This window comes from Pleurodeles waltl, chromosome 1_1 (genome assembly GCF_031143425.1).
Source record: "Pleurodeles waltl isolate 20211129_DDA chromosome 1_1, aPleWal1.hap1.20221129, whole genome shotgun sequence".
Classification (NCBI taxonomy): domain Eukaryota; kingdom Metazoa; phylum Chordata; class Amphibia; order Caudata; family Salamandridae; genus Pleurodeles; species Pleurodeles waltl.
The window spans coordinates 90,343,162-90,357,640 of NC_090436.1; the positions used below are offsets into that span (position 1 = coordinate 90,343,162).

General features: G+C 42.3%; 1 protein-coding gene across 8 annotated transcripts in view; it reads right to left on the reverse strand.

Annotated features, from left to right (window-relative positions):
- CELF4 (CUGBP Elav-like family member 4) overlaps positions 1-14,479 on the reverse strand; it is a 1,197,256-nt gene that overhangs the window by 146,849 nt on the left and 1,035,928 nt on the right. For all 8 annotated transcript variants that reach the window (XM_069218773.1, XM_069218769.1, XM_069218589.1 and 5 more), the window contains exon 8: positions 11,054-11,203. In XM_069218773.1, the coding sequence (XP_069074874.1) occupies positions 11,054-11,203 (150 nt within the window). The remainder of the gene's footprint in view (positions 1-11,053; positions 11,204-14,479) is intronic.

The window sequence follows — 14,479 nt, forward strand, 5'->3', positions numbered from 1 at the left end:
GGGGGAGCATTCACTTGCAAAGTAGTGTTTGTGAGAAAATTCTGTTGCAAAACTTTTTATTTGTGCAAAACATCCTCATTAAAAACTGAGTGGAGTGTGAAGAGTGGTAACTTTGCCGAACTGGGAGGGAAGTTTGAAACTTTGCCCACACCTGTCTTTGTGCTCTTCCTTGGTTAGAGAGATACATATGTTATCTTTTACTAAAAAAAAGTGTAGACATTTGTGGTCTACTGGTGGTAAATTGCTAATTTTTACTGAATAAAGATGTGTGGTGTCTGAATTGACTGTAAACAAACCTAATCTATTAGGTGAATATATCCGATTGAATTTAGAGCTATCTGGTCTGTAGCTTGCTGCAGTGAATCATGTGCCTTTCTCATAGCAAACTTCAAAATCGATCATATTCTGTGGATTGAATGTAAACATAAGCATTGTGCTATGTAAATATCTGTGAGATTTCAATGATTCAGCGACTCCTTCAAAATAAATGTCTGTGACCTTCTGCCTGTTTGCAGAATTTATTTGAATTTAATGTTGCCATATGAGCGGCAGACTGCTTCTCGTTCAGCTTCTGTAAATGTTTGATTGAATATCTCCTAGGGTTTATAGCTAGGCCATGATGGAACAGGGACAAGGCAATGACATTCAGAGCCTGCAGAAGGTGGAAGCAGGGGTGTGCCAAACAAGGGCAGGAGGTCCACCTGTCTCAAATACTGTCCTGCGCAAATACTGTTAACCCACAATAGTGTTTTTTGCCTTATGTAAATTTCCCACCTGAATTTTATTACCAGTGCACACTAGAGAATATAATATGGAGCCACTCTTATCGACCAATATTACTAAACCCGAGCAATATTACTAAACCGCATTTTTGATTTGCAGTGTTTTGGCTGTGCACATTTTTTCGGATAATGTAGGGGTGCATGTGCAAATGTGCAGAACACTGGGTGCAAGTGCAATTTGTGATCTATTCATTATTTTAAATTTCAGGCTTATCGTGGCACCCTAAAAGAGGTCATTAGTCGGAGAATTGTAACACCCAAAAATATTTTCTGGAAAATTCTTCATTAAAAACGTCACTTATGTCAATTTTTACCCACATGCTAAGTTTTTTATTTTTACACTTCCCCAATCCTTTACAAAAAAACACTCTTACATTTTTGATGGTGCAAAAATGTTTTGAAGACATTTTGCAACTGCAGCAAATGAACAAATTATTGCTTGGGTGAGGTGATCATCATTGCTATAAAAGTATTTTTGGATGGCAGCATCATTCATTACACAAACATATTATTCATGAAGGTCTTTAATTAATCACTTAAATTAATTAATTCATTCATTTCCGTTGGCCAGGCAAGTTCTGCTGGAAATTAAATATGCAATGCTGGGCTTGGTGTGGCCCATGAGACAATTATCCTAACAGTGGAGGGAAAGTTTTGAGGCCACTGGTGAGGCCTTTGCACCAAACATTTGGATGGCAGTAGTAGGCGGGTGCTAGAGAAGATGGACCGGCCCTGTCTCTAGCCTGCAACATTTGCAAGGTCAGTACAACCCGGAACTATAAATGGAAAAGATGCTCAATTCACCTTGCCACATCCAATTTATATCATCCCGGGCAAACTTAATCTATAGCCGTAATTATATCATTTCATAGAGCGAGCTTGAGAGAGGCCTCAGAAAATTTATGTAGATTAAAAGTCATGGATGCCATACCTCAGATTCCTTATTATTAAGATTGATTAGGACAGCTGATGCCGTGATTAAGAGCGCCAGTATTAACTGTTGTAATTAATTAGGTATTCATAGACAACAATGAATGCAATAACAAAAGAGTTGCACTGATATGGCAGTGAAGTGCCATCAGTAGCTCGCATCACTTGCCTTCATGGTTGAACACCAGTTGAAGCAGTGATATGTCTTCAAGAAGAATTCTAAAAAACATGAGTACAACCAAATAAATAACACCTACATGTTCTGGGGCAAATGCATTATTTGCAGTATTACCGCGCTGGCCATACAGCAAGCTTTGGAAACCAAATTGTCTAGTTAATTAATCCATACTGAAGATCCATGAGTGACGAATCCATTCGGACAACGAGAACTTCCATAATAAAGACCCATGAGATACATTTACAAAGAAGCTAATTTAAGCAAGGCTTAGTTGAATAACCCTGACCTGGGGCTGTCAATGTGCACCCATCGACTAGTTGGACGCATCATTCAAACTTGAGTTTGAGGTAGTCAGATAGTTTCTTATTGTTTTCTCTTGTCCCCTCCATACATCAACAAATTCACCTATGATTGCAGTTGGTCTCTACGTCAACAAATTCAGTAACGTGTGCAATTGGTTTCACATGCTCCAAGGGCTTACACATGAGTGCCAATATTCTGAATTTATTGAGTGCAAGAACAGCAGCCTTCCATGGGTTCAAAAACGAATCAGAGCAGGTGGACATTTTTAGGGGTAAAGACTCCAGAACCGAGAACAGCCTGTGGAAAAGGGCCCGGTAAATCGCGTCCCACATTTATTTTCCCATTTCAGGAAATTTGACTCATAATGTCTGGATTAAAATGTTAGGATAGGTACTGAATCATTAATTCTGGCCCCGGTTTCATCCCACTTCAATTGTGGGCCAAATGCATTGGGGCTGTAATTGAGCACTTCAATTCAGCATTCTTTATAGACTTTCGCAAGGCTGGTATCCTGAAATTCACAGAGGCAAAAGGAGAATTTTATGAAGGTCTTCAAATGTAACCAGTCTAGACACAGTTAATCATCATTTCTGATGAATTGCCAATCTAGTCTTGCCAGTAACTCCTGTCCATTCACATTTTAAACTGTGCCCTCCCATGTTACTATGGATATAATTATTGGCACTGACTACCACTGGATAAAATATTCCTGTCAGTGTTTTTTTCTAAAAATGTCACCTTCTGGAATATGCAAGAAGACTCCACTCTACAGTTCACCCTCACAATCCAGAGTAATTGGAATTCCACCAAATGCTTAATTTTTACAGGCGATGGCAAAGCGCTCTGTCTTGTGTTGTAATCTCTCTTTGGGCTTCAAACCACGCCCATCTCACGTCAGTGTCTTTCATTGGTTCGTGGGCTTGCCTTTTAAAACCTGCTTGCTTTCATTAGTGGAAGGCATGCATACGTCATGCCTTTTCTGGTGTTTAGTCCCCCTCGAGAGCAGCAACCAAGTACTGAAAACATACGAGGCTCGCTGTTTTCCGTCCAGTTTGTGGACTACTTTTTCTCTTTTTTCGCAGCGCGATCTCGCTTGGCAGAAGTCGAGCACTTTGCATGACATCGATCCTGTTGTATAGTTAATTGCACTTTTGCCAGTTACGTAGATAATTGCACTTTTGCCAATAGTTTTCACTACGAGTGAGCTGTTATTCGGTGTGTGTGTCTGCTTTGCACTGATGGCGGCCGTCAGCTCGTTTATGTGAAACTTTTACTTTTCAGTTTATATGGCAAGAAAAGTCCAGTTAGGAGTTTACAATGCTAATTGCTTGAGCTCAAGCAAGCGCGAGACCGTTTGCATTGCAAATGGTTGTTTAGTCTGCTACCGTCACGTGGCAGTCAAGTATAATTTCCCACTCAAATCCATTCTACATCATGAAACACCTAGCACTTCCCACCAACCTCACCCTTCAGCCACACCCTCTTTAATTCAGGCTCTGGCCTGCATCTAACTCAAGCAAAGGGTGATAAAAGTGCTGCAAGAGCTCACTAGAGGTAGAGCGCACTGCACAAATTCAACTAACAAATACAAGTAAATCTTTTGTGGACTTCAGTGATTCCAAATGATTTGTCCACCATTTCCACCCACTCTCACTAGAGCAAAGAGGCGCTACCACTCCTAATGGAATGTCTCATAACATAATGCAATGTAACATAGTATAACATGGCATGGCATGGCCTCATCTGAAGTGTTGTAATGTAACAATATAATATAATATAATATAATATAATATAATACAAAACAATGCAATACCGTGTATTATAATATAATGTAATGCAATATGATATGGTGCCAGCATGCGTTGTTCTGGCATACATTCATCGGAGGATAATCAAGTGGCCTAGAGTCCTAAGCAATGAGGAATCAATGACTAAGATCTATGATACCGTCAATTCAGCTATTGTACCTTTTGTTGATCTTTCTTGGTACAATGTCCCATTTGCTAGTACTCACTGTTCCCTGTTCACTCAAGCATGGGAACTTTTCCAACTTATAGTTACAATACTGCTAGTAAAATCAAACACAACAAAGAGTAATTTGTGGCACTCTAGTAGCTGGACCTCTTGCCATTCAAGCAATGAAATCATGTATCCCATAATCTATCAAAGCTGGTCACATTACAGTTGTACCATAGATGCAAGCAAGTGGGATTAGAATGAGGTTATCTGGATGGATTTTATGGAGGCATCCAGAACCAGAGATAAGACTACTTTTTGGAATATACTTTAACCCTCAATTTGTCATTTTGGGACTCTATATTCATCCAATAGCCCAATAGATACCCGCTCAGATGGCGACCACAGCTCCTTGGCTGGCCTTATTTCATCTGTGTGGATTATTCTCCCTGGACACACCCAAGAGCATAATATAAAAAATACACAAAATGGGCAAAGGTCTATTTTAAAGGACGTTTTGAAGAAAGGACTGTATGACATTGTGGGTTCAGCCAAAGGCAAACTGCTGTACGTAAACTCAGAGAAATTTGATAGTATTCCTTACTAATTAAATGATGGGCAATCATGAACCTCTGCAGTAGCCATTTCCACGAAAACTAGATGCCACAGTATTTTGAGCAATGAATATCTACATCTCTGTTGCCTTTTCACAAAAGCCAATTTAGAGAATACTGAGTAATACTACTTACATTTGGAGTATGTAAAATAGCAGTACGCCATAAGCCATGTTGCTCACCATGTTTAACTTTTTCTTGATTATATTTTCTCAAAACCATTTATAACTTGGTATTTGGTGCATGGCAGGAGATCTGAGTTATGTAGTGCGTTGCATACCACAACTGGCAAATATTCGTGGCTTTGTGCATTTGAGCCAAAACCATAATTTATTTTTTTCCAATGACTTTTTTCTGAAACTTTTTATGTTTTTTAATAATACACTTTCTTCTCAACCTCTGCTACAAAAGGCCTTTGGCCAACTCGCAGAGGGCACCCAGGGGCGCCCCACTGGCTAAGAGTGGCTAAGAAAAATAAAACAATATTTTATTATTGTGTTATTTTTCTGCTGCTGGCTCAGCCAGCATGTGAACCGAGGGGACGGGGGGAGGAGGAGTGGAGTGCACTAAGTGCGCATGTGTGTTTGGCCGGCTGTCTTAGGTCGGCCAAACACACATGCGCACTTAGGTTTTCCCACCAGGCTGGAGAAACTTCACAGACCCCAGTGCACTGTCTGAGCAGCATACCGTGCCGCTCAGACCAATCCTGATGCTGCTCTCATGCTATTTATAGCATGAGTGCAGAGCCAGGATTGCTGGGGAGCCTGTGCTGTTGTCCCAGTGAATGCTGGGACACCAGAAGAGCAGAGGAGCGAGGCGGCAGGAGGAGGCTGCGGGAACAGTAAGTGTTTTTTATTATTATTTGTTTCCCCGTCACCCCCGTACCCCCTTGACATTTGTGGCTACGCTGCTGTGGCCACCTAAGCCTTACTGCACCCATCGCCATAGGGGCCCAACCTCCGTACACCCAGCCCATGCTGCGCGCGGGCATTGGCTCTGCCTCTCTGGTCCACATTTTCCTGGCTTTCTCTTTCTCCTTTGTGAACTTCACAAATAGCATCCCATTCCCAATTTTTTCACAAAATGATGCTTTCGGGATTACAGTAGTGTTTTGAGACACGAAAAATGCACAGTCCTCTATGTTTTTTCCTAGTCTATTACACAATGTTTTCCATGCCTCTGTGTCCCCCCTACCACTGCCTTGGGATCAGAAACTTGTTATAGCGCCCACCCTTTCCGGTGCAAATGTTTTTCCTTAGCATGATAGTCGGAAATCATAATCAATTCACAAATTTCAAGATGGAAAAATATGCATAGAAAGCAGGGCTGGCTCACAGGAGGGAAAAAGGGGCGGGTGGCGCTGCTCGTGGTAGGGGAAAGAAACTATAATAATTTTTTTTAAAGCAACTTACTTTTATTTCTATGCGGATCCGCTTCTCCGTCATCGACTGCAGGAACAGGCTCCAAGCCTGCCCTATGTCCAACCCTAATGCTGCTTTCATGGTGCTGGCAGCATGAAAGCAGCGTTAGGATTGGACAAAGCCCTCAGCCAGGGCGCTCTAAGGCAGAGCAAAAGTCTCTGTCAGCTGTCTCCAACCCAACAACGCAGTGCCTGCATTGCTGGGTTGGAAAGAGTCCAGTGCGCATGTGTGTTTGGCCAGCTCGAGACGGCTGGCCAAACATACATGTGTACAGAGGGGGGGAGGGTGCTGTGCACTCCCACTTCGTGCTCGTCACAGCCCCATGGCCCCGCCCCTTTACAAGAAAACAATAATAAATGTGGTTTACTATTGTTTTCTTGTGAAAGTTTTGCAGCTGCTGCTGGTGAGGAGGGGGTGGGGGAGGATTTGACGTTCATCCGCTATAGCGGAGGAGCCGCCTCTGATAGAAAGACACAAGCATACATAAAGCCAAGACACACAGACATGGATAATCAGATTCCTCGACTGACAGGCACAGACAGACACACAACTTGTGTTTTTGGTTGATTTTATCCACAAGACACAGTGCAAGAACACACATGCACACACACACAACCAAATGCCTAGAGAGACGCAAGCAAACTCACAGACACACACAATACCCACAATCGCACACATACCCAGACCAGACACAGGAGAGCGCACAAGCCCAATCCCTTCCACAAAAAGAAGCAGGCATGCCAAATGCCATTGTTTGCTCATATATTACGAACCATCAACCTTCCAATTAAAAGCGAGAGGGCACTTTCGTGTGAGCCCCCGTCTGGTTTGGCAGCCTCCGCGCTATGAGAGCTGGCAGAAGGGAAAGGCTTGATCGATTTTTCATCTTGATAACTCCCCCAATTCGGAGGACAAATGCTTTTATTAGAAGAACTTCCAAGGCCTGACTTAATGACCTCTATTCATTACCGCAAAAGAGTGAGTTTTGAAGAATTCCGCTCATTAAAAGCTGCTCATATTCTGCATGTAGAGATGCGAGATGAGCCCGCGCGCGCTCTCTCCCCTCTCTTCTCCGGCGCGTGGTTTATGGAACATGGCTGATTAGGACAAATGACAGGAATAATGCTTGCAAATGCTAATGAAATAGACCACAGATGTCTAATAGCCGGTTCAGCATTTTGGGTGGTGCAAGCTACTAGCTCAGCTCCCTTTAGTGAGGCTCAAGGATTGGCAGATACACAGACGTGGAAGCATGGTTCGGCCTTGTAGATGGACTAGTGCACTCCCTCTTTCGCTAAATGGGTCAGGGGTGGAGGCGTCGCCCTTCCTTTGGGTCCGATTTAGAGTTTGTCGGAGGGGTAACTCCGGCACACGTGTGACGGATATCTCCTGTGCTGTATTACGACCTCCTTAGGCCAGTCGTTCCCAACCTGTGGTCCTGGGACCCATGGGGGTCCACAAAGCCCCCTCAGGGGGTCCGTGACTGCTTAGAAAATTTAATAATATTAGCAGATTAGGTCCCCAGTTTTCAGTAATGACTCATTGGGGGGATCCCTAGAGTCCAATAATGATTTAGTGGGGGTTCCCGGGTTCTAGTACTGATAAAGTGTGGATCCACAGAAGTCAAAAGGTTGGGAACCGCTGCCATGGGCTATTATGGCGTTGTTATACGTCGGACGGGATATCCGTCCAGTTTGTGACTGAGTAACCCCCCACGGCCAAACTCTACATAGGCCCTTTGTCAGGATGAAGAACAAATCTAAATTTCGGGTCTAAGATTTGGTATGACCCATGTGATATGACTATTTACCTCTTAATGCAAATGTTCGTCCCATTTTTAGTCAATCAGGATACGGAGGATGAGAAGGACAGGTTCAAGAAGGACGGGATATGTCTTCCTGATGAAATTTTTGCCTTATACCTAGGGCCACTGGAATTATGTGATTGTGTGGCTGCAGCAATTTTACATAATAATGGGTTTTCTGTATTTCCCACATAATCCATCATCTGTTGCATAATCTGAAGATTGTAACAAAAAAAAAATGTTTTTAGCTCAAATGGTTCAAAGGTTACTAAAAACGCAACAACACATGTTGCCACGCAGTGGAAAGCCCTTCGCAAAGCTGGACTGGTCAACTTTCTGTTGCTTATTGATATAGTCTGGTGTTCAACTGGCACTAATGAGGTGCAATCCATGCCCATACACTGTTACCAAATTTAAAAATAATGAAATAATGAAGAAATATTATTACAAAATGTGCCACATTATGCTGCATAATTTGCCTTTCTTGCCTCATAATTTACTCAACCCTGCTGCATAATTTGGCCCTCTCCTGCCGCATAATTCTAGTGCCCCTGCTTATGCCTGTCAATCCCAGTTAAACGACTGGGCTGAGGTTGAGAAGTTAGGACCTATATTTTATCAGAGGTTTTAATATGAGAAGGTTATTGGAACTGAGCAGCTTGCAGCGTTGGTTGGTTATGAAAGACATAATGGGGAAGAGATTCCTTCACTTTTTTACTAGTTTGGTGAACTGGGGAAGAAGTAAAGGGAGAGGAAGAGTCTCATACGTTCATAGGATACTCATGTTATGTTAATGCTAAATTGGTTCATCATGGTTATCATTTATTCACTGAAGACACTGAAAATGCTCCTGGGTGCATGATAACTCTGAACAATATTTAAATGACCTCACCTGATAATGAGTCAAGTCTAGTTCCTGTTTCATGGACTGTGTTTAACAAGCAAGATCAGACAGGCTCCCAAGGATTGTTCAACGTTCTGACAATAAAAGTCACGTTTATGTGTCACATGTCATTTAGAGGACTCTCTTCCTTTTTTGCAGGATTACAACTATAGAATAGATGCTTATCAAAGATGTTTTTACTTCCTGATGCTCTGCTGAATGATTTTCTATTGCAGCAGCTTCAGGCTATGTGATGCATGATTCCTTAAACTGAAGGTCACCTTCAGATTACAACATTGGCGACAATGGCGGGACAAGGTTATAATCTGAAAGTGCCCCTCGCGCACAGGAATTATGCAGGACTCATCTAATGTAACAATGGTTCTTGCTTGTGATAGATAACACATTTATACGAACAAAGGACGCCCCATCAGGAGCAGGAAATCTCTTTGTTCAACCTCAGAGCAAATGGCCTAACTACAAGTCCGCTCACACAGTGTCATGTACAATAGTTCATTTCACATCATGCCAGGAGAGCACGAAGAATAGACAGGAAGGCACGCGTAATATAAACCAGCTCCCAAACAGTCAACAGAAAAAGAAACATGCAGAAGACTGGTTACAACTGTTTTGTCTGCCCTCTTTTTATGTCCTCTGGATGTCTGTGGCCATAACTAGAGCAGAAATTTAGATATTGAGGCCCAAATTTACAATTTTTTCATGAAACGCAATGGAGCAAGACACCTTGTTGCGCTGCACTGTGTGAAAGGTAGAGGGCAGGGTTTTGATATGTCTGTCAAGATATGACGCACTCCTACTCTCTGCCTGGCGTGACGCACAATCTGCTCCCTAGCGCCAATGAGGGCATCCTTGCTCCACAGTGCAGGTAGGATTGTTTTTGTGCAAGAAAGTACACCTTCCTGCACAAAAACAATCTTCTGAGATTCTTTCCTCTTTCTATGTGTGCCGCAGAATGCAGTACATTTAGAGGATACAACAAGCAGAAATAAAGGTATTTCCCCTCGTTGTACCTCCCCCGGGAAGGCAGAGCATTTCAATGCATTACCGGGTTAACTAATGTTGGTAAATCTGTGAATGTACCAAAATCCACCAGTGGAATGCGTGGAACACTCATGCTCCACTCATGGAACGTATTCCCAGAGCAGAGTAACGTAAGGCAGCGACTTGTGCATGCAAGGTGACTTTGAGATGCTGGCTGAGAGGTTGCCTTTGAGTTGCTTGGTAAATCTGACATAGGGACTGTGTTGCTTGGACATCCCTTGATGAATCTGGTCTTGAAAATGACTGGGCAAGTCCTACCTACGTGGTCAAACATTAGGCCTAATGCCTACAAGAGACACTAAGGGAGATACAGAACAATACACTGGGGTGTTATGCATAGAAGAGAGCCCTAGGTAAGAACTATCAGTCTACAAAGTCCAAAAAAATAGATTTATTCCAAACTGATAAGAACCAGGTGCATGTCTAATGACTGGGAAAATTGATCATGAGTGTGTGACTTACAGGGAAGACAGTTAAACTAATCGATATGCTGCCATCAACCAGGCGTTCGCCCTTTCTCTCTCATTTTACCTCTCTCTTGTTTTGCTCCTATCTATGCATCTTGCTTCTCTAGCTACATATTTTTTGTTATTTTCTTTATTTAAACAATTGCATCTTTTGTGCTTTCATTTTTTGATCTTTTTCTTTTGTTCATTTTTTCACCCGTTGGTTGTCTCTTTGACCTTCCACCCATTTGTCTTCACCTCTTTGTACTTTTCCGATTCGTGATTAATATATCTTCAAATCTCTTTCTATAATAAATTCTTCCTTCCTTTTTTCATTCCGGTACCTATACTACTTTCCTTCCCATGTCTCCCAATTCCTTTTTTGTAATTGCTTAGTCTTCATTGTTTCCCAATTGCCACCCTTTTATCTTTCTTTTTTCTATCTTTCACCCTGAAAGCTCTTTCATTCACTTTTTCATAGTCTCTTTCATTGCTAGGGTTCGCACGGAATTATACTATAGTTCAGCTCCTTTAAGGATACCAACATTTGGGAATACCGCTTGACACTTAAAACCACTGAGTACTCTTATGTGCGCTGTCAGGTGGCTGTTCTGCCACAACAGTAGGTTTGAGTCTAGCACAAAAGTATATATGGGCCACATTGGGTGGGTTACCTGGGTATGGGTGAATGCCATTTGCAAACACAGCTTCGGCTGTAGGTTGCCCGTTAGCTGGTGGCGGTAGGCCGGTAAAGCCATTTACCCCAATTGGAGATTGGATGCTAGGCACAGCTGGTGCAGTGATGCCAGGAGGCGTACTCCCACCTGAAAGAAGGAAAAAGAAAAGTCGTATTCGCCCACAATCTGCGGTGTTAATTTAAAACATTGTTACTATTTAAAAATAAGGTAAGATCAAAATTTAAAAAGTGCGATAATTACCGTCTATTACAAATGTTCCCTTTTAAAACAGGGCATAACATGCAGATTTTGGTTCTGAGCGCACTAAAATCTGCATGCACTGATATTCACTCGAAATTCCGAAATTTACCTGGGAAAATTGCGAGGCCTGTGGTAACTACCACAAACCTTTTTGGGCCAGATGTATCAAGCTCCCGGTTTGCATTTCTTAAATAGCGAATTTTAAGAAATCGCTATTTAAGAAATGCAAAATGGGATGTCTGAAATTTGCGAGTCGGGAATGGGACTCCATTCATGGTGCGAATGGTTTTGCATTTCCCAATTAGCGAATTCCAGTTAGGAATTTGCAAATTAGGTAATGCAAACCCCAGGGTGCTGGGGGCCTAAAGCCCCCTCTGATGCACCCCCAAAAAATATTTGCGGACATTTGAAGCACACACATGCCTGTGTGCGCTACATGCCATTTTTAAAAATGCATTTATAATGCATTTTTTAAAATTGCACATGCTTACCACCAAATTGGATTTGGTGATAATTGCATTTCCTAAATGCCCAATTCGCATTTAGGAAATGCTTGATACATGTGCTTTGGAAATCGCAAATAGGAATTCCCTATTTGCGATTTCCTGTTTAGAGAATCGCACTTTGCGATTCTCTAAATGGGGTCGCAATTTTAAGGAATCGCTATTTTTGCGATTCCTAAAAATTGCATGGCTAATGCCTTTCATACATCTTGAATCTTCGCACCGTTTGCAAATGCAAAATTGCTTGATACATCTGGCCCTTGATTTGGAATCCTGTGTAAACAGTAGTTTGCACAGGGGTAGGAAAAGAACGGGGCACTAGAAATGAGGGCTCTGATGTCTTAAAAGGTACAGATCTAGAAAGTGAGATATTTTCTTCCAATGCCATCCAACCTTCAGTGGATGAGGAGCATATGTGTGTTGCTTCTGTGTATCTCTGTAGCAAGTCATTTCTACTTTGGGTCTGTACTAAAATCACAGCTTCCTTCTGCTACTTAAGTTTCAATCCTGCGTTGCTCCTGTAGCGAGCGTCAACTGGGATCAATTCAGTTCACCTCTGCTTAATCACAACAACACCTTTGCAGACAGTCTCAGCTGTTTGGAGTTCAGTTCTGCTTTGTGTAACACCACCACTGATGGTATACACTGCTTAGATTTTAGTTCTGCTTGTTTTTTTCTATAATAACTTTCTAGATAATGCATTTTACAGATATTTTACTTTTTTGTTAATTTCCATCATACCGAGCGAGACAATGTTTTCTACTTAGAATGCAGTCCTGTTTATTTTTTAAATGATTCCCATTCCTATTTAGGATATGAACGTTTAAGTCCTTTGTAGTTTTAATGTTCCTCCACTAGACAGATAGGGCCTCATTATGAGTTTTGTTCCTCCATCAGGCCGCCTGTGCGGCCTGAACCCCGCCGGCGCTAATAAGAATTCACCGCAGAGCTGCTGGCGGAACCATTGTTTCTGCCGGCCGACCCTGCAGTGAACAGGGCCTTAACATTGACACTGGCTCCTAATATAGCCGGCGCCAATGTGGCAGTGCGGCTGATGCATCAGCACCCGTTGCGCATTCCACTGCCTGTAATTCGGGCAGTGGAATGCACGACTGGGCAATGCATTGGGGACCCTGCACTGCCCATGCCAAGAGCATGGGCAGTGCAGCGCCCCACAGGCACCCCGCTACTCCCCCATTCCGCCAGCCTTTCTGCCATGGAAAGGCTGGTGCTATGGGGACTCGAATTCCCCAGGGGAGCGCTGCCCTGGTGGATTATAACCACCATGACCGCCAGGCTGGTGGCAGCCCGGGGGTGTCGGCAGTCGGACTGTGGCAGCTCCGCCACGGTCCTAATAGAGTGGCTGGGCTGCCCTGTCTGCGGCGATCTGACAACCATCGCGAGTGTGGATGTCTTGAGACAGCCACACTCATAATGAAGGCCATAGAGTTAGCTGTATCCCTGTAACATCTTTATAGTCAGTCTCTGCTGTAGAGATTTAATTTAGTCTTTGTTTCTATAATGCAATATATTTCCATCCTAAATTAATAAATGCACCTAAAAAAACATCTCCCATGGGGCCAGGGCACATGTTACTGTGAGCATGCAACTGGGTGTCTCTTATTTGGTTTGGTAGTATTCATACAATCAGAGACTGCCACAAAGATTCAACTGATTATTTCTCAAATCTATGTCAAGCCAGCCTCTTGCACAAATAGTTCAATTCTGAATTGTGTCTATATTACATTTTTAGTCCGCCTTTATCACTTAGGTTTCAGGTTTGTTTTGTTTGTGTAATACTTTATTAGCTTGATTAACGAGGTCAAGTTGACACTTGGTATTTAGCAGTCAAGTTGACACTTGGTATTTAGTAGTCTAGTTGACACTTGGTATTTAGTAGTCTAGTTGGCACTTGGTATTTAGTAGTCTAGTTGACACTTAGACACTTGGTATTTAGTAGTCTAGTTGGCACTTGGTATTTAGTAGTCTAGTTGACACTTGGTATTTAGTAGTCTAGTTGACACTTGCTATTTAGTAGTCTAGTTGACACTTGCTATTTAGTAGTCTAGTTGACACTTGGTATTTAGTACCTCCACAGCCTACTCAAAATACTGCAATTTTACAAAGGTTTTTTTTTCTGCGATAACATTCTAGCCTGTTTCTAGAACTTAAAATGAAATTCTACAGGGGTTACCTTCCCAGACATCAGTTCCATGCCTCCATTATTTCAAGTCTGAGCTCTTTATGCAGTGCCATCCTAGTTTGCTTCTATTACTGTGATTTAGTTCTGCTTTGCTAAATTGTCTCTGCAGTATCTTCCTCGCCAGCATCTTCTGCTAAGACTTGAGTTCTGTATTCTTTCTAGGCCTCTTTAGCCAATGCCTGCTTTGTCTCTCTAATGGGTTTCTATGCAAACTCCATTATCAGAATGTCTTTGTAATATCCTAGCTCCTTTGCTTGTTTAATACCTTTCATGAGTTTACTATTACAATCTACACTTTTTGTTCTATGTGGCTCTATAATACTTCTGCTGCGTATCTTGATTAAATGGTAATATCTCTGTAAAGATATAGCAGGGTCCTATTAACAGTGTGGGAGCTTATGAAGTGGCTTTCTAGGCCTAAGATGGATACTCACAGCCAGAGGTGCTTAATTTTCG